General features: G+C 37.9%; 1 protein-coding gene across 14 annotated transcripts in view; it reads left to right on the top strand.

The window, feature by feature from the left end:
* Positions 1 to 27,050, top strand: part of LOC136843090 (sorting and assembly machinery component 50 homolog) — a 68,683-nt gene extending 41,633 nt beyond the window's left edge. For all 14 annotated transcript variants that reach the window (XM_067111068.1, XM_067111058.1, XM_067111063.1 and 11 more), the window contains 9 exons: positions 1,618 to 1,719; positions 4,435 to 4,551; positions 7,290 to 7,501; positions 9,449 to 9,554; positions 9,701 to 9,883; positions 13,553 to 13,639; positions 17,448 to 17,609; positions 21,984 to 22,110; positions 26,698 to 27,050. In XM_067111068.1, coding sequence (XP_066967169.1) covers positions 1,618 to 1,719; positions 4,435 to 4,551; positions 7,290 to 7,501; positions 9,449 to 9,554; positions 9,701 to 9,883; positions 13,553 to 13,639; positions 17,448 to 17,609; positions 21,984 to 22,110; positions 26,698 to 26,885 — 1,284 coding nt within the window. In that variant the 3' untranslated portion in view covers positions 26,886 to 27,050. The remainder of the gene's footprint in view (positions 1 to 1,617; positions 1,720 to 4,434; positions 4,552 to 7,289; positions 7,502 to 9,448; positions 9,555 to 9,700; positions 9,884 to 13,552; positions 13,640 to 17,447; positions 17,610 to 21,983; positions 22,111 to 26,697) is intronic.
* The last annotated feature ends 239 nt before the right edge of the window (positions 27,051 to 27,289 follow it).

Raw genomic sequence — 27,289 nt, 5'->3', positions numbered from 1 at the left:
TTGAAAGACAATTCTAGCACTTGTTACTTACCAAAGACCAGAATTAAATACAGTGAACCCTCCCCCCCCGTATTTGCAGGGGGTGCGCACCACACGCCCCCGCCAATAGCTAAAATCCGCGAATGCTTAAAACCCCTCTAAAAACACTTAGAACTGCCCATTTTGATAGTTTAAACACAAGAAAAACCCTGTAAAACTGCTTATACCTGAGTATTTTAATAGTTTTATCACAAAAAGTACATTTATTCATGAAAATCATATGAAAATACAGTAATTAGTGAATATTTCTCAGCGAAAAAATACATGAATGGGCGAAATTTTCCATGAATAATGGCTAGATATGTTCCACAGAGAAACCTGCGAATGCGTGAGTCCGCGAATCATGAGAGCGCAAATACGGGGGGTTTACTGTACTTGTAATACTGAAGTGCACTTTTCCTTAGTTAAACACCATCCAGTCAGGCAGAATAAACCCCACCGACTAGAAAGGAATTGAACACCTAGAAAGTTGTTGATTTTCAGTTTTTCTTCCTTTGCTAGAATGCATGTGTTAATGTTTACAGGAAAGAAAGAAGTGTTCACATATTGTCTGATATTTTGTTAAAGGTACAAATATACTGAAACAAAACAGTAGAATCTAAGATATATTTCATTTATATCATACAAGATACAAATATGCTGGATAGAAACTAAAGTCATAATGTATTCCAGAAAGATAAAAATGTGCTAATATTTAGAATAAATATTTTCAAAAAATATATTTACACAAAATAATAAGTAAGACGTGTTGAGCCACCCCATGCAACTACTCAGTCACACTATTGTTTGGGTCATATTTCTGAACAAGTCTCTGAATTCGTAGGGCACAATCACAATACTTTTCTTTGTAGCAGTTTCTTGACCAGCTATTTAATGCACAATTCTAGCTTCATTAATACATGGTATTTTGTAATGTGATTAATGAATTCCCAACATTGGAAGTTCATACATTTATCTGAGCCTGAGATTAATTTTCATAATACCTGTGCATGTATGTAATTATTAATATACAATTTTATCTTTGTTTTTTCTGTCTGTATAAACTGAAGATCAATTCCCAAAGAAGAGTTTAGTAATATATTTTACTAATACAGTATTGGAGTGAAAGATTATACACTTCCTCTCTCTCTCTCTCTCTCTCTCTCTCTCTCTCTCTCTCTCTCTCTCTCTCTCTCTCTCTCTCTCTCTCTCTCTCTCTCTCTCTCTCTCTCTCTCTCACATGCAACATTTTCAATAGAGTACCTTAGGAGAGTTTTAACACCTACCTAATCAGACATCAATGATGTGAATACTTGAAGGCAGTACAGTATCATATAAGCATGGTGACAGTTTGATATTCCCTCTGCCAATCCATTTGCACGTGCTCAATTTTATTTGCACTTTTACAATTTATTGCAATTTATCACATTTACTTAGTGGCACGGAGAAAGGTGCAATCAGTTGCGTGATGCTGTTGTGTTTATGCATTTTATTAATACAGTATATACTGCAGTTTGAATTTTTGAAAACCTTAATTTTGGTCATTATTCAATACCATATGCTTAATAAATACATGTACCTTGTCTTATCTATTTTCAGGCTAGGGTCCAGCGTGTTCACGTTGATGGGTTAGGTCGCACCAAGGATGACATTGTTATAAACACAGTAAGAGATGTCTTCACTGCCAGGGACTTTCAGTCTGTAAGTTTGCATCTGTTGTAAAAAGAATGTTCTTGTCTGTGGAGAGTTTAATTATGTAGATGTAGCTCACAGAGTTCTACTGAGCTGATTTAATCATACATCATTTTAAATGTCTAACATATGGCATACAGTAGGTATGCTACTTTCATAAAATCTGGTTGGAATTTGGATTAGTAGATAAATTTTGATGGCTTATTAGAGAAAAAATAAAAAAATGAAAGATGGGTTTCAATGCCTTGTTTTTTTATTTAAGTATGCATATGAAACCCTAATTTGCGCTAATATTATGATGTGTATGATGTAAATTAAACATTCTGATGCACTGTAATAAAATAAGTTAAAAAGATTGCCAAATGAAGATACCCTGTGGCCTCTTTGTCTCTGCATAATTTATGGTCTCAATACAGTATATTAGTGCGTTATTAAATAAGTAACAGATTTGAATCATTACAGTGCACAAAAATATCTGAAATACAGTAACAGGTTTTGAAGTAGGAAATTACAAATTTTCATAATAAACAGGTATTGACGTACGAAACACCTATTTTTGGTAGTCGCTGTTGAGTCCTCAAGGAGTTACCTTCCATGGTCTACCAGAGCTCCATGGTAACCAAACTAATATCAAAGAATTCTCTTCTAGTTGGTCATTTTGGCCGGGTATTGTGTCATAATTAACATTATAACACGTGATGGAGTATATAATGGACTCAAAGATAAGAGAGTACTTTCCCTTATCTTCAACGAAGCTGAACCCAGTTTTTCTGACGTCAAAAGAGCCTGCAAGAAAGAGGAGTGACTATTGCACATGCGCATCTGCCCTCTTGATTATACTGTATGTATATATATATATATATATATATATATATATATATATATATATATATATATATATATATATATATATATATATATGTATATACAGGCAGTCCCCGGTTATCGGTGGGGTTCTGTTTCTGAGGGTACGATGATAATGGAAAATTGCCGCTAACTGAAAATTGGCGATTTCGGTGCTTTTTCGGCGATTTTCGGGGGTTATCAGCGCCGATTTTCAGTTATCGGCGCCTCTGTTAGGTATGTATCAGCGCCAATACCCAATTATTGGCACCGATAAGCAGAAATCTGCGATTTTCAGCGCCAAAAATTGCAGATTTTCGTTGCTAGACAAGCCCCATAAAACCGAATCGTTGTTAACCGAGCCACACACACACACACACACACACAGTTATGTATGTGGCCAAGTGATTTATTCTGATACTTACATAACTAGCCTTGCTAATGGCATAGAGACGTAAACAAGAATGAATGGAAAAAATGGGTAAAGGTCGCCAAAGTGACATTCCTAGTAATTTACAATTGCTTTACAGTAAATCTCCCTTACCGCATTCTCACGATTAATGGACTCACCGATTCGCAGATTTCTCTATGGAACATGTACACATTATTCAGGGAAAATTCGCCCATTTGCAGTATTTTTCACTGAGAAATATTCACTAATTACTGTGCAGTATTTTCGTATAATTTTCATGACTAAATGCACTTTTTGTGATAAAACTATTAAAATATTCAGGTACCCAGGTAGTGCTCGAGTTATGATAATTTGCCTCACAATAATTCAGTTTTGCGATGGGGTAAGCAATTAATACCGATATGACAGTATTTAGAAAATATTTTTAAATTTCGCATGGGTGTAGGCAGCAGCGTACACTCAGGCAGCAAGGGAGACCAAATTACAATAGACTAACTTCTTTTCCTCCATCTCTTTATCCCAATTTCTAGTTAAAAAAGTAAAAGAGGATGATAAAAGTACAATATTGTTAAACGTTATACTCTTGTGCAAATGCGTACAGCCCTAAACGACCAAACAAGAAACTTGTTTTGCTTGTATTTCAACCAGCGTATGGTAGTAAACAATCACCGTAGTTATGTTACAAATGACGTTAAGTAGAATAGGACTGTTATCTCTTACTCTCAGAAGGGAGGCCATTGTCAGGACTGACTCCATTTCTCTCCCTTCTAATCTTTGTCACCTCTACAGTCAGTGGTCAGCTTCGGGTACTTGACTTCTTAGCTGCATGGTGAGAATAAATATTGATAGTTTTCTGTTGAATCAGCCATACATAGTACAGCTAATAGTTTAGCTAAAAATGCATTTGCCTATTTCATGGCCACCTGTTGGTCCCCAGAGTTTCTGGACTCAAACACTTCCTTTCTGCAGTTCACTGACTTAATGCCCCCTAGAGTCAGCTTCTGAAGAGCAGTAAGATACGTCCAACTGAATAGCTGTTCAGTCGTAAAGTCCAGTAACATGATTTTTTGCAAAAAGAAATGCAATTCCTTATTAACAAATTTGAATCAGTTTGGCACAAACACATCATTTTATGGACTAAGTGCCACCCTATCAACCCCATCTTGCTTGCAGGATGGCCAGGCAATACTAGGAATGACCATTTTTGACCAGTAGGGGTTTGTAGCCTGGCTATGTAGACGAATAAGCAGATTTCTTCTTGTTGCAGTGTGTCTTAAAAAGGAGCTGACACACCAGAAGAGAATCATAAAACGATGGGTTTGTACCAAAAAAATAAATTATTCTCATTAGAATGTATTGTTTAACCATAAACCATCATTGAATGCATGGAACTCTGAATATGTGAAATTTTAATAGTCGAATTTTAAAGACGAAATATAATAAAAACATTGAAATTCTCTCTTTTTCAGGTTATCATAAAAATTCATGAAGCTAGAACACGTTTATCAAAATTGGGTTGCTTTAAGGATGTGGGTGTGTTTATTGATGCCTATAATGGACCCGATGCTGTAGATGATGGAATTGAGGTATGTGTATTCAAGTATTATTTACTTTTTATTTTGATGGGTGAATGGAAATCATAAGTAAATTTCAGAATTTTTTTTATTGTAACAGTAAAATTGAAAGTACGCTGCAATAAAACTAGTTGAAGAGAAAGGAGTATGTGTGATTCTCTCTTAAATCGGTCTTTAACAGCTTGCTCATTTGTTGTATTGCAGCCATCACTTTATAATAGCCCTAAATATGTGCCAGCACATTTTCTAGAGACACTCAAAAGCAGAAGAGCTCCTTCCTCATGTCTTATATCCAGCTTCCAGAGTACTCTCAAGTGGTGGTAAAATCATTCCAGTAGTGTTTAATTCTTTGCTACCTTATTTATTTTTACTTTATTTGTGGTTCGTTCCTGTTTTTTTTTCATGAAAAGCTTGAAATGTGATGTGTTTGATATGGAGGTTGGTTACATGTTGATAAGGAGCAGTCAAAGTCAGTGGTTTGTCTCCGTTTGAAGAGCTGTTCTGGACAATTTATGTACCTTACTAGCTCATCATAGGTTTTGCTAGTATGCTAATGGTTAGAACTGTTAAGGCCATTCTATCCTTGCTGTCCATTGTTTTGCTAAAAAAATTTTTTCTCCTCTGATGTACTGACAAGTGTCAGTGTATACTTTACAAAGTACTGTCTGTAGCTTACAAACATATTTTCATAGTTCATGGCTTGGTGAAAAGATTAGGCTTTTTTTTTAGCAACTTCTGGGTATCATCCCTAGTGTATGTTTGAAGTTTTTTAGTTCAGGTAGTTTTTGAGCAGGTATGCCAACCAGAGAATAATGGCCATCCTCCCAGTCCCTTGCACTGTCCATGATACACATCTGAGTCATCTAATTTTCCCCTTCCTTCAGGTAGTTCACTAGTTAAATAGGCTCTCACTGATTTCCGCCACTCCAGATTAAGTAATCATATGTCACTTTGTCACTCTTCCTCTCTTGGTAAAGTTGAGCTTGTCAATCTGAGCCCAGGTCTATTAACTCTACAAGTTTCAGTGTCTGGATTTCCTGTGCGAGAGCCTACTTCTGTCAGTGCTCATTTGAAGAATTCCTCAATCAGCTATTCCTTCCATTCTGTAGCCAGGAATTTTTTCTCATGGTTAGATTTCAAGTCAAGACCAGGTACAGTCTTGTGCTCAAGGTAAGATTATTATGACTTCTGTGCAGTTTGCTCCTGTTTCTAGTGCTTCTGTTGGAAAGGTGATAGATGAACCAGAAATCTCTAGTCAGGTGCAAAGTTCACTAACCTGGTCCGCTTTAGCTTAAACTTGGTCTCATGCAGTACAGCACTTGCTTGGTGCCTATTGTATGCTCAACACCATTTTTTATGACAACTTCTGTATCTTCAAGAGGGGGAAGTTCCTGAGCCTGTTCCTTTGTCGGATCCCTCCTTTCAGGCTAATTGTGCGTATGCATTGAGCAGTGAGTCAAAGGGAAACATGCCCCATAAGGGGTAATACCATCAGTGCACCTCAAGTGATCCACTGTAGATATTACCTCAGGTTGTTTGCAGCATTCCTTTGGCCCGGAAAGGAAGTTGTCAACATCAAAGCCCTGGAAGTTCATCGTGGCCTCTTCTCCATTCGGAATATGGTTCCAGGTGTGGTTGAGGGTCTCTATGGTGACATCCTTGCAAGCATCAGCGAAGTTGTAGATAGCAGACTTCAATGAATACTTTCAAAGATTCTCCAGTGTCTGTTCCCCGTGTATCCAAGCCTTGCTACTTCTCCTTGTCCTCCAATACTATCATCACCTCCTCCAGGAACTTTCTCCAGTAGTGCTGTTTTGTTGCAACAATAACACCTTGGTCTATTGGCTCAATGAATGCAGTCCTATTAGGAGGCAAATACTGTACAGTGGACCCTACTATATCGTGATTCAGCATTCTCGGCTTCAGTTAGTCTCGGATTTTTCTGTGGAACATAAATCCAAGTAAATCATGGAAAATTCACTAATTCGTGGATTTTTCACAGAGCAATATTCACTGATTACTGTATTTTCATGTTATTTTTGCGACTACAGTTTTATGATAAAATTATTTACTAATTTTCAAATATTAATATGAATGTAAACAGCAAATTAGCAATAAAATTTTTTTTTTCAGTACATATTTAAATATTTAACATAACCTCAAAATCACAAAACATCTGTTTCCTAATTCATTTTACCAATTTTCCGATGCGCATCGGAGCCCAAACAAAAAACTTGAATCCGACCCGATAAACCACGTGATTTTTGTAAACAAAGTGTTTCGTGTTGTTGTAAGGCGGCACCAATTGGCTTTGTTCCTATAGGTTGTTTAACGTCTCAGCTGTGCTCGGAGTGTTTTGATATATTTTCTTAGTTTTTGTACTATTTTTTAATAAAAACATGGGTCCCAAGAAAGCCAGCAGCTTCTTGTTCAGCACTACTGGTTGACTGCCATTTTCTTTCTTTTAATAGTGACTGAGGCAGTCAGGACATTTTCTTGTGGCAAATGAAAGGGTGAATTAGGAATGATTTATTTTACTTTAATTTAAGCAGTTTAAATTACTTCAAACCCTGTACAGTCATGTAATAGGTTTGTATATGGGAAGCAGTTTTGTTAAATGTTTGATATTCTTTGGGTTGTGTGCTTGTAACAAGTAATGCTTTTAATGATTCTTGTTTTCCAAAGTACTGATGAAAATGTAATATTGAATATTTTATTACTGTTGTTCTGAAGGCTTCTGAAATTGTCAGGTGACTTTTGAAGTTACGGAAGTTAGTTTCCTTGGAGCAAAAGTCAACACTGCAGTTGGAAACAATGAAGCACAGTTCTCTACAGGTGGCATGCTTCGCAATATATTTGGGCGAGCGGAAGAATGGAGTTGTGAATATACTCATGGAACTAAGAAAACAACCTCATTTTATTCAACATTTGTTAAACCGTTCCATAATGAAGCTAGTACAGTGTAAGTTACAAACTGTGTTTTATCATGTTGGATTATAAAAATGATTTACTTCAATTGTGTGACTTTGGGCTTCATTATGTATCTACAAGGATTTTTCATGCCACTTAAAGAAAAATTGTGTTCAGTAAACTTACGTCTTAAGGAACCTTGTATTATGTGTGTATAGTTTTAAACGCTGAGTTTTGTAAAGTGACTTGTTTCTCTATCCATATTCAGATTAGAAAATTTTGGTTTGTTTTGTAAAAGACTTGACATTTTCATTTGTTTCATTTTTAGTTGGTGTATTTGTGAATGTCAGTTTCTTGGTTTCTTGAAAATGATTATACAAGTGAGACATGAAAAATAAGTGTGGCCCAAAGTCCTTAAGAAAAATAAGAATGATGCCCCAGGTTCCTCTTTATCATTTATCTTATCAGCGTAGCCCAAGTTTCTTGTTTATGTACAATAATCTCTCCTGTATCCACAGTTGTAGAGCCAGGGCCCTTCTGGATAGGGTCAAAATCCAGATAAGGTCAAAGTTTTATTTGACCTTTTCTGGATGTAAAACAGCATCCCCATACCTTAAGTCCTCCAACCGTAAACACAAAATATGCTTATATTCAACAACCATCACATTTTAAACAGACAACTTGATGCAAAAGGCATTTAGCTAGCTTATTTTCCCATATTTGTAACAAAATATACTAAATGTACACAATGTACACATACACTTTGTAAATAAAAAGCAAACTCCTTTTCTTTGTCTCTCTTGTAAACTCACATTTTGGTAGATGTACAGTACATACAGTACACTACCAAATAACATGAGTATCATTGTGTTTTTACTATTATGCCTAGACACACAAAGAAATACTATAAAAAATACTGTATACAGTAACGCTTAAAAAAACATTGTACACAGAAAAAAAGCGACCTCTTTTTCTATTATACGCAACACAATACGGTAGATGCACTGTATGTAGAGTACACTACTGAATAATATGGGCGTCACTTTGTTATTCCTGTTTTGCCTGCATACATGGGAAAGTAGCCTACTGTACTTGTACAACACTTAAAAAAACCATTGAACACAAAAAAGGTGAATCTTTTCTTTTCTTTCTCTCTCTCTTGTATGCAATGCAATAAGGTAGGAGTACACTACATTATAACATGGGTATCACTTTCTTTCATCTATTATACCTAAACAAAGTAAACATTAAAATATGGCGTGCACAAAAGAAAATAGTGAACATACAAACATTCGTTCTTAACGTAGAGACAAAAATACAAGAGATAAAAACAGGTGGTTTTATCATAACTAGAGAGTGATGCATGCATTACATAATGTCTCAGTTTAGTAAACATATGAATGGTTTTTGGGGTAAGAAGATATGCTCAATGTATCACTCGTGGAAAGTAACTGATATGTTTATGTTGAGGAAATCTTAATTGTAAGTTGTAATCGTTATTAAATGTTTTAAATTACAGAAAATGCAGTATAGGGATACAGAAAACATAACATAAACCTGACATTAGAGGTGCACATAAATGTTAAATGTACCTGCTGTTCATAAAGGAGTTGACTTATAAACAAAACGGGATATTCCAAACTAAATAATTGAGCCAGTGACACACTGTAATGATCCATTTCTGTACACAAAGAGTGCAATAATGTTTCAGTGTAAGAAAACCAACACCTTTTTACAGGTGAGCAATATTTTCCAGTAAAACATACAGTAGATCTCAGGTTCTACATGATGTGACATCACAGGATTGCCAACATGTGTTACTTTGCAGGTGAGACGATGGAGCTGCTGTAACCCCATCCATGTCTTTGCCTCCTGCTTCTATCTCGTCCAAAATCTACTATGTATACATTTAAGTGTTATTGGAAATGAGTAGGAACTACACAGAACTTGTTCAGTAATGTCTAAAATGATACATCCTCAAGCCCACCATTTTTTGCAGGTTAACGAGTAGTATTTATCAACAAGCTAGTGAGGCACCCTGGTCTGGATATAGAGAGTTGGATCGTGGAATATTACTTACATTAGCGTTTAATTCAGCACCAAATGTAAGTGGCATTCTCTTAACAGTTACACTGGTAAATGTGTAATGTCATAAAGAGTGAATCATTGCATAGCTCATTTCTTTTTCACCATAATTATTAACATGGTCATCAGTACTTTAATGCCCTACAAGAATAGTTTCTTCTGGCAGGTACAACAGAAATTGATCCTTGATGGTGTCTGGCGTCACCTAACAACACTCAGCCGAACAACTGCATTTGCTGTGCGAGAACAAGCTGGACACTCTTTGAAGTCAGCACTTAGGCATGAGCTTCATGTTGATAAGAGAGATGATCAGGTCTTTCCCACAGATGGTGTTTCTTTCACTCTTAAAGTAAGTTTTTTTTTAATTTTGAAGAGCAATGTATGCAACACATGCATAACTCTTTGTAATGTTTTGAACATAGATAATTCTTAAAATTTTATTTAGTTTTGCACTCTCTACAGGGAAAGAAAGTAGAGTAGAGTATTTAACTCTTGCGCCAGAATTTATCTTTAAATTTTATTTAGTTTTGCACTCTTTCAGGGAAAGAAAGTAGAGTAGGGTATTTAACTCTCTTGCTCCCAAATTTATTTTTGAAAAGTTAACATTAAGACTAACAGCTGAAAAGGTATAAAAATTTGAATTTTCTACATCTTGTAAGTAATATATTTTCAGGAATGAACATTATTTTAGGTTACAAGTAATCGTCTAAAAATTGCTGTGAAGGGGGAAAAGTGGACAAAAGTTTGAATGTATTGCTTTTAAATTTTTAGTAGTGGCAATAACAGTCTTTTTGATAGTGTAGTCACTTGTTTTGTCCTCAAGGAGCTACCCTTCCGTGGTCTATCAGAGCTCCATGTGACCAGACTAATATCAAAGAATTCTCTTTTAGCTGGTCTTGTAGCTGGGTATTATGTTGTAATGATAAACACTATAACCATGATGTAGTATAATGGACTCAAAGATAAGAGGGCATTTCCCTTATCTTCAATGAAACTGAACCCAGTTCTCCATCAAAACCTTCAAGAAGAAGTGACTATTGTGCATGTTCTTCAGCGATCTTGTTTCACAAACAGACCAGCAAAGGACCAGGGAGCCATTACTCTTCTGGTCAGTGGTCGAGTGTGTACCCAAAGCCAGTGCTGTGTAATTTCAGCTCTTTGATGATAATAGTCAAATACATATTGTGTGAATGTCCAAAATAAAACCTGCAGCGATTATCAGATTTTGGAATTAGATCAATAACGGAAGTTTTATCAGAATCTTCTACACTTCTAGTAATTCTAATTTTAATGTTCATGGGGAACTGTGATTTAATTAATAAAAGATAAAAATAGGTAAATAATAAAAATACTAAAACCCTTAGGGCATCTAGTGAATTTTAAAACAACAAAATTTTAAAATGTTACTTAACTTAATCTGAATTTTAATATGCCTTTTTAGTGAGTATATATGAAAACATGAGTATAAATGTATTTATTGTGTGTGTGTGTGTTCCAGCATGAGAGCGTATGCTTTTGCACAGTTTTTAATTTAATTTTCACTCATTCATCACTATACCGAATGATCGATTTGGTCCCACTGCTAGGCCTCTGGCCTAGACCTGGCATTTCATTCAAATCCTTTGGGCCAGCCCTATGAGAGCTGATAGTCAGCTCAGTGGTTTGGTTAATGTATTTTAATAATAATAATAATAATGGGTAGCCCTATTGGGGAATCAGGAAGTATCCAGCACATGGACCCTGGATCAGCAAAGCATCTGCAAACAAGGTGGCACCCATTCCTTTTCTCTGTGTCAGGCAGCAAAAGAGCAACTCCTGTGGGCAGAACAAAATCGAGTGACTCTTGTCACCCAATTTATCCAGGGGAAGTTGAATGTGTTGGCAGACGAGCTGAGCCGTCGGAAGTAGGTCCTTACCTGTGGACCCTGGATCCCTTGGTTTGTCTAGATCTTTGGAAGCTTTGGGGCAGGCCAATAATAGACCATTTTGCCACCTCCAAGAACCATCGCCTTTCTCTATTTTGCTCTCCAGCCCCAGATCCCCTTGCATGGGCAACAGATGCCATCCTGCAGGATTGGTCCAACTTGGACTTATATGCTTTCCACCTTCAGCATGATCAGGGAGGTGTTAAACAGGTTTTGGATCTCCTGGAATCTGGATGTGGTCCTGAAATGGCTGACTGGTCCAGCTTTTGAACCCCTTTGTTCTGCTTCCCTTAGGAGTCTCACACACAAGACAGTCTTCCTCTTTGCTCTAGCTACAGCCAAACCTATTAGTGAAATTCAAACCATTGTTAAAAGGGTAGGTTTTTCCCAAGGAGACATGGTTTGCTCCTCCACCCTAGGCTTTTTGGCCAAGAACGAGGACCCATCCAAGCCCTGGCCTCGTTCATTTACCATTAAGAATTTAATGAATGTTCTCAGTCATGAGGAAGAAGAGAAAGAACTTTGTCCAGTCAGAGCTCTTAGATACTATCTGAAGAGGACAGAAAAGATCAGGGGTCCATCCAATGACCTCTGGTGTTCAGTTAAGAAACCTTCTCATCCTCTGTCAAAGAACTCCTTGTCGTTCTTCCTTAGAGATTTGATTTCAGAGGCATATTCCCAGATCCAGAAGGATGTTTTACTAAATTTTAAAGTGAGAGCTCATGATAATAGGGCAATACCAACCTCTTTGGCTTTCAGACATAATATGTCCTTGACTTCCATTATTCAGTCTACTTGCTGGAAGTGCAGGCTTATTTTTGCCTCTCACTATTTGAAGGAAGTGGATAATTGCAGTACCTTAGGACCGTTATCGGTGGCTGGCTTGGTATTAGGTGAGGAATTATAAGAACTATTTTTCTCTTGCTATCCTTTCACCTTGGAGTAGGGTTTTTGAGTTTTGGGGAGCCAATGACCTCTGGTGTTCAGTTAAGAAACCTTCTCATCCTCTGTCAAAGAACTCTTGTCGTTCTTCCTTAGAGATTTGATTTCAGAGGCATATTCCCAGATCCAGAAGGATGTTTTACTAAATTTTAAAGTGAGAGCTCATGATAATAGGGCAATACCAACCTCTTTGGCTTTCAGACATAATATGTCTTTGACTTCCATTATTCAGTCTACTTGCTGGAAGTGCAAGCCTATTTTTGCCTCTCACTATTTGAAGGAAGTGGATAATTGCAGTACCTTAGGGCCGTTATCGGTGGCTGGCTTGGTATTAGGTGAGGAATTATAAGAACTATTTTTCTCTTGCTATCCTTTCACCCTGGAGTAGGGTTTTTGAGTTTTGGGGAGCCAGGGGTACAGTGTACCTGGAGTATCCACCAGTGTTAGTGGATAGGTTGTGGTGCTTTTTACAGTGTTTTCAGAGTAGGTGGCAGCATTGTGTAGTTGTTTTAATTTTGGTACTGCACCAGGCCAAGGGCACCTTTTGTATGCTTTGCTAGCCACCAGGCATATCCTCCGCTGCAAAGCTCCCACTTAAGTAGAGGCGCCCCACGTCTCAACAGCCACACCCCTACGGGTTAAAATGAGCACCAACCAGAGGCAGTATTCACCTGCAGTAGTTCTCTTACCAGGTAAGGAAACAACAAGCATTGCATTCAATGCTGACAAATTTTTCCATTTCAGTCATTACTGTGCTTTAATGTTTTGGAGTAAAATATGTCCATGTATTCCACCTCCATTCAGTGTGGGATTCAGCTATGTAATTACTTGGTAAGTTACTTATGTGAAGATGACATTTTCATAGTAAAATTAAGTTTCATACACACTTAACAGAAGAATCACTACCTCGAATTTTAAAAAAAAGTTGCCGCTAGAGTTAGAAATGTTAGCTATGTAACTACTTGGTAAGTCTACTGTATATGAAAATTAATTTTATTATGAAAATGTCATTTTTATATTTATTAACCATGAACTGAACCTTGCATGTTAATAGCCAGCAAACCCATCAACCAGGATTGTATATATTTATTTATTTGTATATTTCACATTTTCTTTGTACTGTATTTCAATTTTTTTTTTATTTATTCCAGAATGAGTTAGCTGGATTAGGTGGTGATATTGGGTTCCTGAAGAATGAACTAGACATGCAAGTTAATGTGCCACTTCCTAGGGATATTGTGAGTACCTTGAGGTTAAGGTGTAGTTTTAACAGTAGTGTACACAACTACTTTGTCAATTTAAATGACATATAATTCAGTGTAGTAATGAATACAGTAAGTACTGTATTTCTTAGAATTGACACAGGTATCCTCAAGACATATTTATAATCACTGAAGATTAAGCATAGATTTTATATAAGTAATTTACCAAGTAATTACATAGCTAAGTTTCTATTAACCAGCAGCTAAAATTTGAAATTTGCAGTACCGATTCTTTTGCTTACATTACGGTGTAGGTAACTGACCCCTCCCACTTTCAGGAAAAAGAGGAACAACTGAGCAGAGGGCTTCAATATGTTTCTGTCGGCTTACGGCAACGTTTGTGAGCAGCAGCTGGGTTTGAAATTCTCGGACTTTACTGTATATGGTTTTTGACTATTTGGTGAAGTATTTTGCTTTTGGTAGCCTCTCGGCAACTTAGATATTTACTGTAGGTTTTCTTTTAATAACCTGATTGTGACTAATATTTAATTGGACTTTTGCTGACTGTTCGACTTGTATCTGAGGTGATGTATGACACAAGTTCGAGTAGTATTCGTTATTGCAGCGAAGGCTGCAATACAAGAATTACATCAGCTAAATATGATTCCCATACTAAGTGTACATCTTGCAGGGATCAAGTATGTTCAGTTGAGTTATCTTGTGCTGAATGTAGTGACTTGGACCTTAAAAATGGAAGACATTGAATTCCCACTTGACTAAGTTGGAGAAAGATAGAAAGAGAAAAGCAACAGCTAGGAATGACGAAAGTTTAGCTAGTCAGGATTCAGCTAAATCTTCTGTTGATTTACCAGTTCTACCTCTTTCAGCTTTGTCACCTATTACTAGTCCTGCTTCTATCCAACCTGTTCCTTTACCCAGCTCCCCTACTCCCGAACCCAGTGCCATTGCCACCCTTGAACATAAATTTGATTGTAAATTTCATATGTTGGTGAATACTGTAGCTCAGATTAGTGCTTCTGTCTGTTCCTTTATGGAATATAAGAAAGGAACAAGTGAAAGTGCAGTGTTGGTGGAGGAGCTGGCTACTTGGCCCGCCAATTCACTTAGGCAAAGGTCACTGGCATACTCCCCCACACCAGGGAGAAGCTATACCGGAAGCCCAAGGGAGGTCGATGGGATCTGCCCCCAGGTGATTGGCCCCTCAGTCGCGCCTGACACCAGTTCCCAGGTTGTGTCAGACAGTGAGTGAGAAGGTGTCTTCTATAGTGTACGTAACCTTTCCTCTAGTTCAGATGCTTCCAGCCCTGAACAAAGGCGCAAGTGGCGTAGGAGTGATAAATCGAGATCATTGAAAAGGTCTGCGGTTGATGTGTTTTGCACCCCTCGGCTGCGAGTGAAGAGAGTCAAGAAGGCAGTTCCTTCCTGTAGTTTCTGGGATAGTCCAGAAAAGTTCTCCCAAGTGCGTGTAGATGTAGAAAGGCAAGTGTTGGTGCCTAGAACATATCCAAAAGTGAGCGATCGCTTATGTCAGTGCATGTTCCAACAGACGAACCTCCTTTGGGCCCCTATCGGCCAGTAGTCGATGAGTGCTTGCTGGCGCCAAAGTGTGCAGTGGCTTCCAGCAGTGCAGTCACTTTCGAACATTCTCTTGCTCCCAAGTTCTCTTTAAATGACAAGCGCCCAGTTGTGCCCTATCCAGAGCGCCCAGTTGCTCCCGAGCAGCCAGTAGCGCCTGAGTGTCTAGTAGCTTCTAAGCTCCCATTTGCGCCCTCTTGTACAGATTCATTTGGACGTTCTTCAAGGCATTTGACTTCCAGGCCGGAGTTTGTGGCGCCATCCCCCTTGCAACGAGTGGCTACGACTGCAGATGTGGATTCATAGCTTGCGCCTGTACAGCGATACCTAGACAATATTCTAGGTATTTTGAAGAAACCTGCGAACCCTTCTTCTACTAAAGACTTAGTCTTTTTCGCCAGTATCTGCAACGGATGAGGAAGGTGACAAGGATGAGGATGCAGACTCCCCTCCTTCAGCTTATGCATTGCTGCTTAATTTTCTGCTTTGAAGGTTACCTTTCTTTTTCTCTCCGAGTACCCCCTCTTCTGTGTCCACTCTGCAGGTGACTATTGAATCTTCAAGACTACCTAATATGGTACTATTGACTTCAGCCAGGAATGCGCGTAATGAGGTCGAGACCTGGATAAGAGGGAACAAGAAAAATACAATTTTAGTTACCCTCCTTCTCGTATTCTGAAGAGAAGATATTCATATTACGCTACTGGAGAAGTTCCTTCCTGGGAGGTGGCTGCCTCCTCCTAAGGGGACTTCTCGGGCCTCATTGATTCGATCCGTAGGTCAGCCTTTTCTGCTGCCAAAATTATGTTCTCTTCAGCGGAGATAGATCACATGATGAAGAATCTCTTCAAAGTATTCGAGATTATGAGTGTTTTGGACTGGTCGAGGGCGCCTGGTCGGTAGGCACCCTCGCACGTAAAGTACAGGAACACGATACCTTGCCTACTGAACTTTCTTCAGATATCTTCAGAGTCCTTTCATGTATGGATAAAGGGATAAGGGATGGAGCACAGGAGTTGGTCTCACTCTTTGGCTTGGGAGTGTTAAAGAAGAGGGAGTTATGGTGTTCGTACACCTTTAAAGGAGTGACCTTGATTCAGAGGTTGGCACTTCTTTTTTCTCCCCTTTTGAGAGACAGTTTGTTCCCTCCGTCAGTAGTCAACAAGATTTCTTCTGCCTTACAGAAAAAATCTACATGTGATTTTCTAGCGAAGTCATCGAGGCGCCCTACGGAAACTCCTTTGATGGGTTTTAAGTCTTCATCTCCTCTACAACCCGTTCCCTTTTGTGGTATTAGGCAGTGATCCTCCTCGAGCAAGACCGAACGTCCGATTCCAGTCTCAGACTATTAAGAAGTCTGCCTCGAAACATTCCTTAAGAAAATGAATCGAGTGTCCTCCGTACTCCAATAGGTGCCAGGCTCTTTCAATATTGGGAGAAATGGAGCAAGAGAGGGAGCAGTGGGTTGTGGAGGTTCAGAGGAACAGCTATGCGATCCCCTTCCTAGAAAGACCTCCCTTAGTGAAGACGCCGATCACCTTAACTGCTTACTCCAAGAATTCGAGGAGATTTTCAGCCCTTGTAAGAGAAGTGGCATCTCTCCTTCGAAAAGAAGGCGATAGAGGTAGTTCCAAACATAAATTCAGAAGGGTTCTACAATCAGCTTTTTGTGGTCGCGAAGGCCTCAGGAGGATGGAGGCCAGCTCTGGATGTGAGCGCCTTGAATGTCTTTATTCAGAAGACAAAATTCTGAATGGAGACAACACGTTTGATCCATTCATCCATTTGGCAAGGAGACTGGATGGTCTCGACAGACGTACAAGACTCCAACTTCCACATCCCTTTGCACCCGGACTCTTGAAAATATCTTTGGGCTATCAACAGCCCCTCAAGTATTCTCTCGTATTCTTGCTCCCCTGGCAGGTTGTCTCCGCCTGATGGGCATCAACATGGCGTTCTATTTGGACAATTGGATTCTTTGCTCCACGTCGAAAGCGCAATGTATGGAGGGCCATCAGAAAATATTACTTTTTGCCCAAGAAGATGGTATATTTGGGAATGACTCTCAATTCTCACATTTTTCGGGCTTTTCCCTCTGGAACGTAAACAAAAGAATCGCTACCGCGAATTTGAAATTTTAGCTGCCGGTTAATAGAAACTGTTGGCTATGTAATTACTTGGTAAGCATACATAGAATCTTATTTTATCATAAAAACGTAATTTTTAATGTTTTTTCTCAAATTTTCAGGTATTACAGGGTGCACTATTGGCAGGTCATCTTTTGCCATTACGTAACAATAAGACATACGTTATCGCAGATCGCTTCATGCTCGGAGGGCCAATGAATATTCGAGGATTTGAAATGGCAGGAATAGGACCTCACAGTGATGGTTGTTCATTAGGAGCCGAGGTAATATATATTTATTCATAATAAATGACATGAAAATCCCTGTGATGGGATACAGTATTATTTTTTTTTATTGCAACTGGGTCTATCAGCATTAATTCAGAAAAGTTGACCTTTCAACACAAGAATGGTGCACTCTGGAGTTGTTGGTAGGTGTGTCTTGATTAATCTTAATAGTCTGAATAACTAGTAAGCTGTGAATTATGAATAAATTAAATTGAAAAGATTTAAAATTCACAACCTTTTTCCAAACTCTTATAAAGAATCCTTTCTGTGTGGTAAATATTTTATGGCTATTTAGCGCATTGTGTAGATAGTAAAGTATGTTATTCTTCCATTATTGTGTTTCTTCAAGCAACAACAACACATGTATACTGTGGTATTATTAGTAGATCTTACACAATATTTCAATAACAAAAATACATGTTTTTTTTGTGGGTTGGATTGTTCAGGCTTTCCTTTAATGCTTAACCATTAGAGACAGTTCACATTGGACCAAAGATAGAAATGCCAGTAACAAACTTTCTGGTTTAAGAGAAGACACCTATCATTTACACATCAGAGGAAGTGAAAATGGGGTTAAAAGACATTCATGGACTGAGTAAATACACAAATACACCAGTCACAAGCACTGGAATTGTACAGAGGTGGTTAATAATAGAATGGGGACTTCATACAAGGACACAATAGAGTTCTGCCTAACTGAGTTGGGGGTATTAGTTATATGTGGTAAGCAACCATGCCTTACCCCATCTTCAGACTAATTTTGCTTGTGTGCTTATGAGCATTGTGTACTATCTGCAAATTATATACTAGTAAATGTCTCTACTTAGTTTTCTGACTTCCTGTTCTTGAAGCTTCAAGTAGAACTCATTTTTGATTTAATGAATTTTCAGGCAATGGGTTTTTCTGCATATATATATATTTATATAGAAATCATCAACACACAATCACGTGTGGAACAGAAATAAATTTCTGACTCACGTCGGGATCGAACCCAGGTCTCTCAGGTGGAAAGCAAGGGGCGTTACCCACTGGGCCATACAAGTCTAAAAGAAGTTGGAACCTGAGAGCAACTGCACCCAAGGAATTACCTGGGCAAGCTAACTGCTTGCATACCAGCGAAGTTTTCCCCAACTTCCCGACTCAGCAATGACCTAATAGACAACATTTCATTTGAATTATCCCTTCTGAGTGAATAAGATAGAAATCATCAACACACAATCACGTGTGGAACAGAAATAAATTTCTGACTCACGTCGGGATCGAACCCAGGTCTCTCAGGTGGAAAGCAAGGGCGTTACCCACTGGGCCATACAAGTCTAAAAGAAGTTGGAACCTGAGAGCAACTGCACCCAAGGAATTACCTGGGCAAGCTAACTGCTTGCATACCAGCGAGTTTTCCCCAACTTCCCGACTCAGCAATGACCTAATAGACAACATTTCATTCGAATTATCCCTTCTGAGTGAATAAGATAGAAATCATCAACACACAATCACGTGTGGAACAGAAATAAATTTCTGACTCACGTGGGGATCGAACCAGGTCTCTCAGGTGGAAAGCAGGGCGTTACCCACTGGGCCATACAAGTCTAAAAGAAGTTGGAACCTGAGAGCAACTGCACCCAAGGAATTACCTGGGCAAGCTAACTGCTTGCATACCAGCAGTTTTCCCCAACTTCCCGACTCAGCAGTGACCTAATAGACAACATTTCATTGAATTATCCCTTCTGAGTGAATAAGATAGAAATCATCAACACACAATCACGTGTGGAACAGAAATAAATTTCTGACTCACGTCGGGGATCGAACCCAGGTCTCTCAGGTGGAAAGCAAGGGCGTTACCCACTGGGCCATACAAGTCTAAAAAAAGTTGGAACCTGAGAGCAACTGCACCCAAGGAATTACCTGGGCAAGCTAACTGCTTGCATACCATGAGTTTTCCCCAACTTCCCGACTCAGCAATGACCTAATAGACAACATTTCATTGAATTATCCCTTCTGAGTGAATAAGATAGAAATCATCAACACACAATCACGTGTGGAACAGAAATAAATTTCTGACTCACGTCGGGATCGAACCCAGGTCTCTCAGGTGGAAAGCAAGGGCGTTACCACTGGGCCATACAAGTCTAAAGAAGTTGGAACCCGAGAGCAACTGCACCCAAGCGAATTACCTGGGCAAGCTAACTGCTTGCATACCAGCGAGTTTTCCCCCAACTTCCGACTCAGCAATGACCTAATAGACAACATTTCATTGAATTATCCCTTCTGAGTGAATAAGATAGAAATCATCAACAGGTAATTCCTTGGGTGCAGTTGCTCTCAGGTTCCAACTTCTTTTAGACTTGTATGGCCCAGTGGGTAACGCCTTGCTTTCCACCTGAGAGACCTGGGTTCGATCCCCGATGTGAGTCAGAAATTTATTTCTGTTCCACACGTGATTGTGTGTTGATGATTTCTATCTTATTCACTCAGAAGGGATAATTCGAATGAAATGTTGTCTATTAGGTCATTGCTGAGTCGGGAAGTTGGGGAAAACTCCGCTGGTATGCAAGCAGTTAGCTTGCCCAGGTAATTCCTTGGGTGCAGTTGCTCAGGTTCCAACTTCTTTTAGACTTGTATGGCCCAGTGGGTAACGCCTTGCTTTCCACCTGAGAGACTGGGTTCGATCCCGACGTGAGTCAGAAATTTATTTCTGTTCCACACGTGATTGTGTGTTGATGATTTCTATCTTATTCACTCAGAAGGGATAATTCAATGAAATGTTGTCTATTAGGTCATTGCTGAGTCGGGAAGTTGGGGAAAACTTCGCTGGTATGCAAGCAGTTAGCTTGCCCAGGTAATTCCTTGGGTGCAGTTGCTCTCAGGTTCCAACTTCTTTTAGACTTGTATGGCCCAGTGGGTAACGCCCTTGCTTTCCACCTGAGAGACCTGGGTTCTGATCCCGACGTGAGTCAGAAATTTATTTCTGTTCCACACGTGATTTGTGTTGATGATTTCTATCTTATTCACTCAGAAGGATAATTCGAATGAAATGTTGTCTATTAGGTCATTGCTGAGTCGGGAAGTTGGGGAAAACTGGCTGGTATGCAAGCAGTTAGCTTGCCCAGGTAATTCCTTGGGTGCAGTTGCTCTCAGGTTCCAACTTCTTTTAGACTTGTATGGCCCAGTGGGTAACGCCTTGCTTTCCACCTGAGAGACCTGGGTTCGATCCCGACGTGAGTCAGAAATTTATATATATTTATATATATATGCCGAAAAACCCACGATTCGCGGAAAATTCACCCATTCGCGATATTTTTCACTGAGAAATATTCACTAATTACTGTATTTTCATATCATTTTCATGACTAAATGCACTTTTTGTGATAAAACTCTTAAAATACTCAGGTATACACATTTTTAGAGTTTTATTTTTTGTGTTTAAACTATCAAAATAAGCAGTTCTAAGTGTTTTTAGAGTTCTAAGTATTTGTGGATTTTAGCTATTCACTGGGGGGTGAGGGGAGCGTGTGCAGATGTGTACCGCACATATGCTTTCCTATATTGGTAACTTTGACTCGTGATATGTGTTTTTTATTTTGGTTTTAGGGGCGTTTTTAACATATAACATAATAAATTACAACTCATTATCTTTCCTCACCATAGACTTGTGTATAAAGTTACACGTACTGCATCTATAAACTTGGTCAGTTCGTACAATAATGCGTGAATCAAACAAAATCTTTCCCTTGGAGGAATGTTAGGCTATCGGTATTTATTGTTTTGAATAAATACGCATAGATAAAAGATAGAAATGAATATATATCATTCTAATATATAACCATAAACAATTTCATTTTCCTAAATGTTGAGAATACTATTCCTTACTAAGTATAACATATGAGGATGATTATTAATTTAGAGGTTTGTGTGTATGGGACAAGGATTATTTTAAAGAAAATGTATAATTAACCATTTAAATTTTGTATTGTCTAGAATCATTTACTTTTCATTGCTTTTCAATTTGGTTTTCATTTACTTTTGCACTGACAGTACTTGAACTTTCTCCCTTGTAAAAGTTGTGAAACATCTTTCTAACCATTTCTTCCATTTTTTTTACTTGTGACCTAAATTTCTGTTGATGTATGAATGTTTATTTGATTCAGACATTTTATTAGTAATATTTAGTCATATAGTCATACTTATCATACTTAAAGAGAGTGTGTGTGTGTGTTGTGATGACTGAAAGAAACATGTGGACTTCCAGGTCCTTGGATTTTTATTTGTTACCTGTTACAGCTCTTACCTGTAGACAACTTTGTCATGGTAAATGCTGAACCAGTTTTCTTCTATTCAAGATTTTGTTCAACATTGTAAACATTGGATTTTCAGATGTTTTGGGCCGCTGCCATTCACGTGTATGCACCTCTACCCTTACTTGCTCGAGGAGGGACTATCAGTGAGAAGTTTAGACTCCATGGTTTTGTCAATACGGGAAACATTGGAGATTTTGTTTTGAGTGAGTATGATGCACCATTTAATGTACCAGGTAAATCTGTTAAAGAGAATCACAAATACATTTTTTCATAGCAGGGACAGATTTGTGATTCAGATCATTTTCCAACCTTCCCATCCAAAAAAAAATATTGTTTAACTTCTTTAAAAATGAGAAAAATTGAAGTGATAAATGTAAGGGCTGCAATTCCAACTGCATAATTAGTGGGACCATTGTAGCAGTTTTCCTCCATTTTCCAGTCAGCCAATAGTTCCCATGTTGTTACATGAAAATGGGAGGGGTTTGTGTGGCTACAGGAAGTGGAATTGGAATGATAGAAAATAAATGAACAAGGTATCAATCAAACTTTACCAGATTCTTTATTCCTTGCTTTATTGACTTCAGAGCTACAAGAACAACAAGGTCTGTTGTCAGTCTCAGTCTGCTCTGTCAGTATATTCTTGAAACCCCTTTCAGAATAGGATTGTCAGGTCTGCCAGACAGAAACTTTGCGTTATGTATGTTAAGGATTCATACTCCCGTTGTGACCTCACCTGCTATCAAGAAAGTATATTTTGAGTGGATTTGTGTAATAGTTCGAAGATTTTTGCCGTGAATTATAAGTTCCCTGTTGTTGTTCATGATTTTGATATCCTGTTCAGCCATATTAGGCTTCCTGTCAGCAAGGCCAGACTTATTTATCCAATCTGAATGGTATATATTGGTGGATGGGAGTAAATAGATATCATAAATGAAGCCACAAGGGAAGGGTATATATTTGCCGCAGGAGCTGTCTTTCAAGCTTTACACGTAAGGGTGTGATGTCTCTTGGGAGGAGTTTGACTTTCACAGCTTGTTACCTTAGTCTTTATTCCGTCTCGATATTCAGCCTCTCCCAGTTTCACATTTTGATCTTGCGCTTCGTTTAATTTATATTTATTTTCTGGATCTTTTTATCTTCCTGTTCAGTCACTCTTATTGAAAGTGCTCCAGTGCTTGGTTTCTTAGCCTAAATTTGTTCATTCATTCCATAAGGTTCCTGACCTTTAGGGCTTTCAGCATACTAGAATGGAAAATGTTGAATATCTCTATTATAAGAGTGTCAAGAGGATGTTTGCTTCTAGAAGGATCCTGTTCACTTTCTATCAAAAGCTTCTGTAAATCTTTTTACTTTGATGGTAAGATGTGTCATTTGTCAGCTTTGTAACTTTTATGAAGCAGACAGTTGTGAGATGGAGTTTTATGATGGTAAGACTTTTTTCTGGTCATTTCTCTTGGATCACAGACCAAGTGGTAGGTTGTGTAATTCCTCATATTACCTACAGTGTGACATCATTGACCTTTGCTCCCAAGTAGGCACCAGGATGTTAAATGATCTTACTTTTCCTTATCATGTGATTCCTTTATTGTTGGCAGTAATGTCTTCAAATGTGTAATCAAATCTGGAAGGGTTTAATAAAGACGCCTACTAGTTTCTTCATAGGGGCCAAGAGAAAGCTACACATTATTAAACTTGGAAAACAAATTCCCTTCTGTCTTCATAAAGTACCTATTTGATTGTTTTTCCATTATTTGTAGATTGCCGGTTGGCAGGATTTTTCTCCAGCGTGACAGGGATGACTTTTACCATCTCATTTTTTTGGGTTAACAGGAGTGTTCCTCTAATCAGGTGTCCCTATATAGCAAATGTAAAAAAGAAGCAGATTGCATGAATCGTATTGTCACTATAAGTTTTGAAAAGTTTCAATTCCACCCTTAGAGGCAGCGTAGATTATCCAACCAATGCGTTCTATCATCTGCTAGTACGTTAACAATTTCCAGTTAAATTTAATAGTTAACATCCACCCTTCACAAGAGGAAGTGGACCACCTTTTGCAACTGGAGACATGTTGAAGACCTCTTATAGCCAACATACCAGTTTACTATAATCTGTTTTTGCAAGTCAAGGAATGTGCTTATGTGTACACTTTGTATTATAAATTAGTATAACCAGATCAGAGTTTAAAGCAGTAGGAAAGAGGTGACTGGGTGGGGCACTTTATGATTGATTTGTTTTTAATAAAACATTTGTGTCATTCAATAAAAATGCTGTAGTTTTATAGCAATAAAAATGCAGTTGTTTCATAGCAAAACCCATAGGTCATAATTAGCCTAAGGTGTTATTTGGCTGGGAGGATAAGATAAAATGGTCCCTAGCCACAGTGAGATTCTGATGGGTGTACATAAACAAACATAAACTAATTGTAAACGCAGCCACACATTAGGTAGACAAAACTTTGAAGTGGATCATTGGTTTTTATGAAAAGTCTGTAAATGTTCAAGAAAACAACCACCCATTCAGGTGAGGCATTGAGCTTTTAACCCTGGAAGTTCATGTGTCCTAAACATGCATTGCATGTACAGTACATACATGTAGGCATCTTGTATTTGTACACATGTGCATTGTGTATACATGCATGCATCATATTAACATAAACTACACACTTACTGTAGTGCCTCTCTTTCTCTCTCAGGTTTGGTGTTTTTATTGATACTGGAATGTATTATAAAGTATGTGTCTTTATGCATATACACTTACTGTACTGCATTAAGATGACAACATAGTAACTGTGTATTTACGTGACACTCTCTCTCTCTCTCTCTCTCTCTCTCTCTCTCTCTCTCTCTCTCTCTCTCTCTCTCTCTCTCTCTCTCTCTCTCTCTCTCTCTCTCGTGCATGCATATACTGTACATATATGCATGCACACGAAAATTGAAAAAATATATGTAATGCTACCGTACAGTAGTGAGTAAAATATTATACTGCACTGAATATTTGTTAATACTGAAAAAGATGTTTATGTAGCAATACATTGCTTTATTAAGTGTAATACTGCATTGCATTAGATAAGTGTCAATAAAAATACAGTACCAGAGAGAGATAGTGGGCAGAAGGGGGTTGGAGTGCATAATAACTGCAAGATGTTTCATAATTTTTGTGTTAAAACAATGATGCAGAGATGTTAATGTTTTTTTTATATTATATGAATTTTGTGCATTATACGTATTGTGAGGTCAAAGAGACAGAATGGGGTACTGACTAATTTATATACCTGGGCACAGGTGTACATAGCAGCATGCAGACGGAAACGAAGTGCCCGACCTTCGATTGCCGTGACCCGTACGCTGAGTGACAGCAATTTGTGTTTGTTAACAGTCAATCAGATAGCAATACTGTAATAAGAAACATAATGTACATACAGTGGTAAAATATATATTGGCGAAAAGGCCAGGAAGTTCTACATACAAATTTATACATGAGATTCCCGCTGTGTTGATAGATGCGATACATGATCGTGATTGATGGGAAAAGAAGAGACGTCTGACGTCTTTACAGTATCTTGTGCTTGTGAATGCACAGAATTACTACAAGCAGCTATGTTTTTGTTTTTACAAAGTTCTGTGGTGGTATATTTTTAATAATTTAGCTGCTAATCATATTTTGCACAGTCCTGACAGTGATGTATAATTTTGACTTGCATAATCTTCTATGAGTAAAATAGTTGCTTTTTATAGCAATATAAATGGTTTAAGCTGTCTGCACGTAAACCAGTGTGAGAATGTTTCTTAAGCAAGTTCAGTGCAATTTTGCTTTTCCTTTTCATATACACTTGATTTTTTCCTGCTTGAATGAGAAAAAAAATTAACCACAAAATTTTCAGACAGAACAAAGTTCAATAAGGGTAATTTTTATACTTGAAATAATCATTAGGAATTGATCACTACTATAAAGATCATCAGTTACATTCCAGGTGCAGTACCATGTGTGTCTCGTTATGGTCCAAGCAACTTAAGTTGTGGTTATCCAACAGATATTCAGTTTGTAAATGAGGGCTATCTTAGGATGGACAGTTTATATAAACCTTTAATTTTCACTACTGTATCTTCATGTCAAGATGACTGAATTAATTGCAACTCCTTGTGAAGATGCTCGACTAGTTAACAGTATAAATTACTTTGGCACATTAACCCCATTGTAATGCTTTCCATACCATTATATACATCATTATGTACTGATATACCAGTTATGAATCCTCAAAGCAACACACTAGTCTAGATTATGCTATGCTGCATTGTATAGTCTGGTTGCTAGTAATAATATAACTTTCAAGTTTCAGACTCCACCCTTCATTGTGGTTCATACAGACATAAGAAATTTTTTAATGTATCACTTGGAATTCAGAAAACTTTAGTAACTATTGTGTACATGAGTGAATGTGGGCTCTCCTCCCATCTGCAGTTATTGACATTGAGTGGTTCATTTATTTCAACATTTTACACAGAACCAATGGACTCATGCTCGTGTAAGTCATTAAGATTACATGCTTTGCAGTGACTTGAAATTTTTGTCTTAAGAAAAACTGTGTATTTTTTATAGTATAGTCACTGTTTCGTCCTCAAGGAGTTACCTTCCATGGTCTACCAGAGCTCCATGGTGATTTATTCTAATTTCAAACTGACTTTTGAGTTTATGTATCATTTTAGTCGTGTTCCAGTAAGAATTTATCTGGTATATATTTTGTGCAATAGTTATTTTTGGGTAGACATACAATGTTTCATTTTAAATTTCAGCTGACAACTACAAACAGAATCTTCACACCTTGCTGCGGGATATGAGGTTGTCCTATGGAGCAGGCCTTGCAATGAGTCTTGGAGGTTTTGCAAGAGTTGAATTAAATTATTGCATACCCCTCTTGTTACAACGAGGTGACAGGCCAAATCAGGGTCTCCAGTTTGGTGTTGCAGCTAACTTCCTGTAGAAAATTGATTATGTCTTGCATTAAATGTGAAAGGATCTTACTGTCCAAGTGTAAAATATAAAATGATTGTACTTATTGTTTCTCCATCATGATCATTTGATCATTGGGTTATAGAAAAATATTTTGTAAGAAATGTATGTACAGCATTAAACAAAGGCTATGTTTTGTTTTCTATTATTTTCACGTGTAAATTTATTTTTGTAGCCATTACATTAATCGTTCAGTTATCACTCATTATTCAAACTGTTTAAACCAATAAATAACAGTGGAAAAAATGATTGCCAAGCAATCGATGAAAAAGCAATTGTCTGTTTGTAAGTAATTTTGGACTAGGAAACGTCTTGTATTAAATGTGTATGTAACCTGTTTGACTTGCTGTTGTGATTGTAAACCAGATCTCATGT

The sequence above is a fragment of the Macrobrachium rosenbergii genome, chromosome 11 (genome assembly GCF_040412425.1).
Source record: "Macrobrachium rosenbergii isolate ZJJX-2024 chromosome 11, ASM4041242v1, whole genome shotgun sequence".
Lineage (NCBI taxonomy): Eukaryota > Metazoa > Arthropoda > Malacostraca > Decapoda > Palaemonidae > Macrobrachium > Macrobrachium rosenbergii.
Note: the sequence above shows the minus strand (reverse complement) of the source record. Positions and strands in the feature narration are given on the sequence as shown.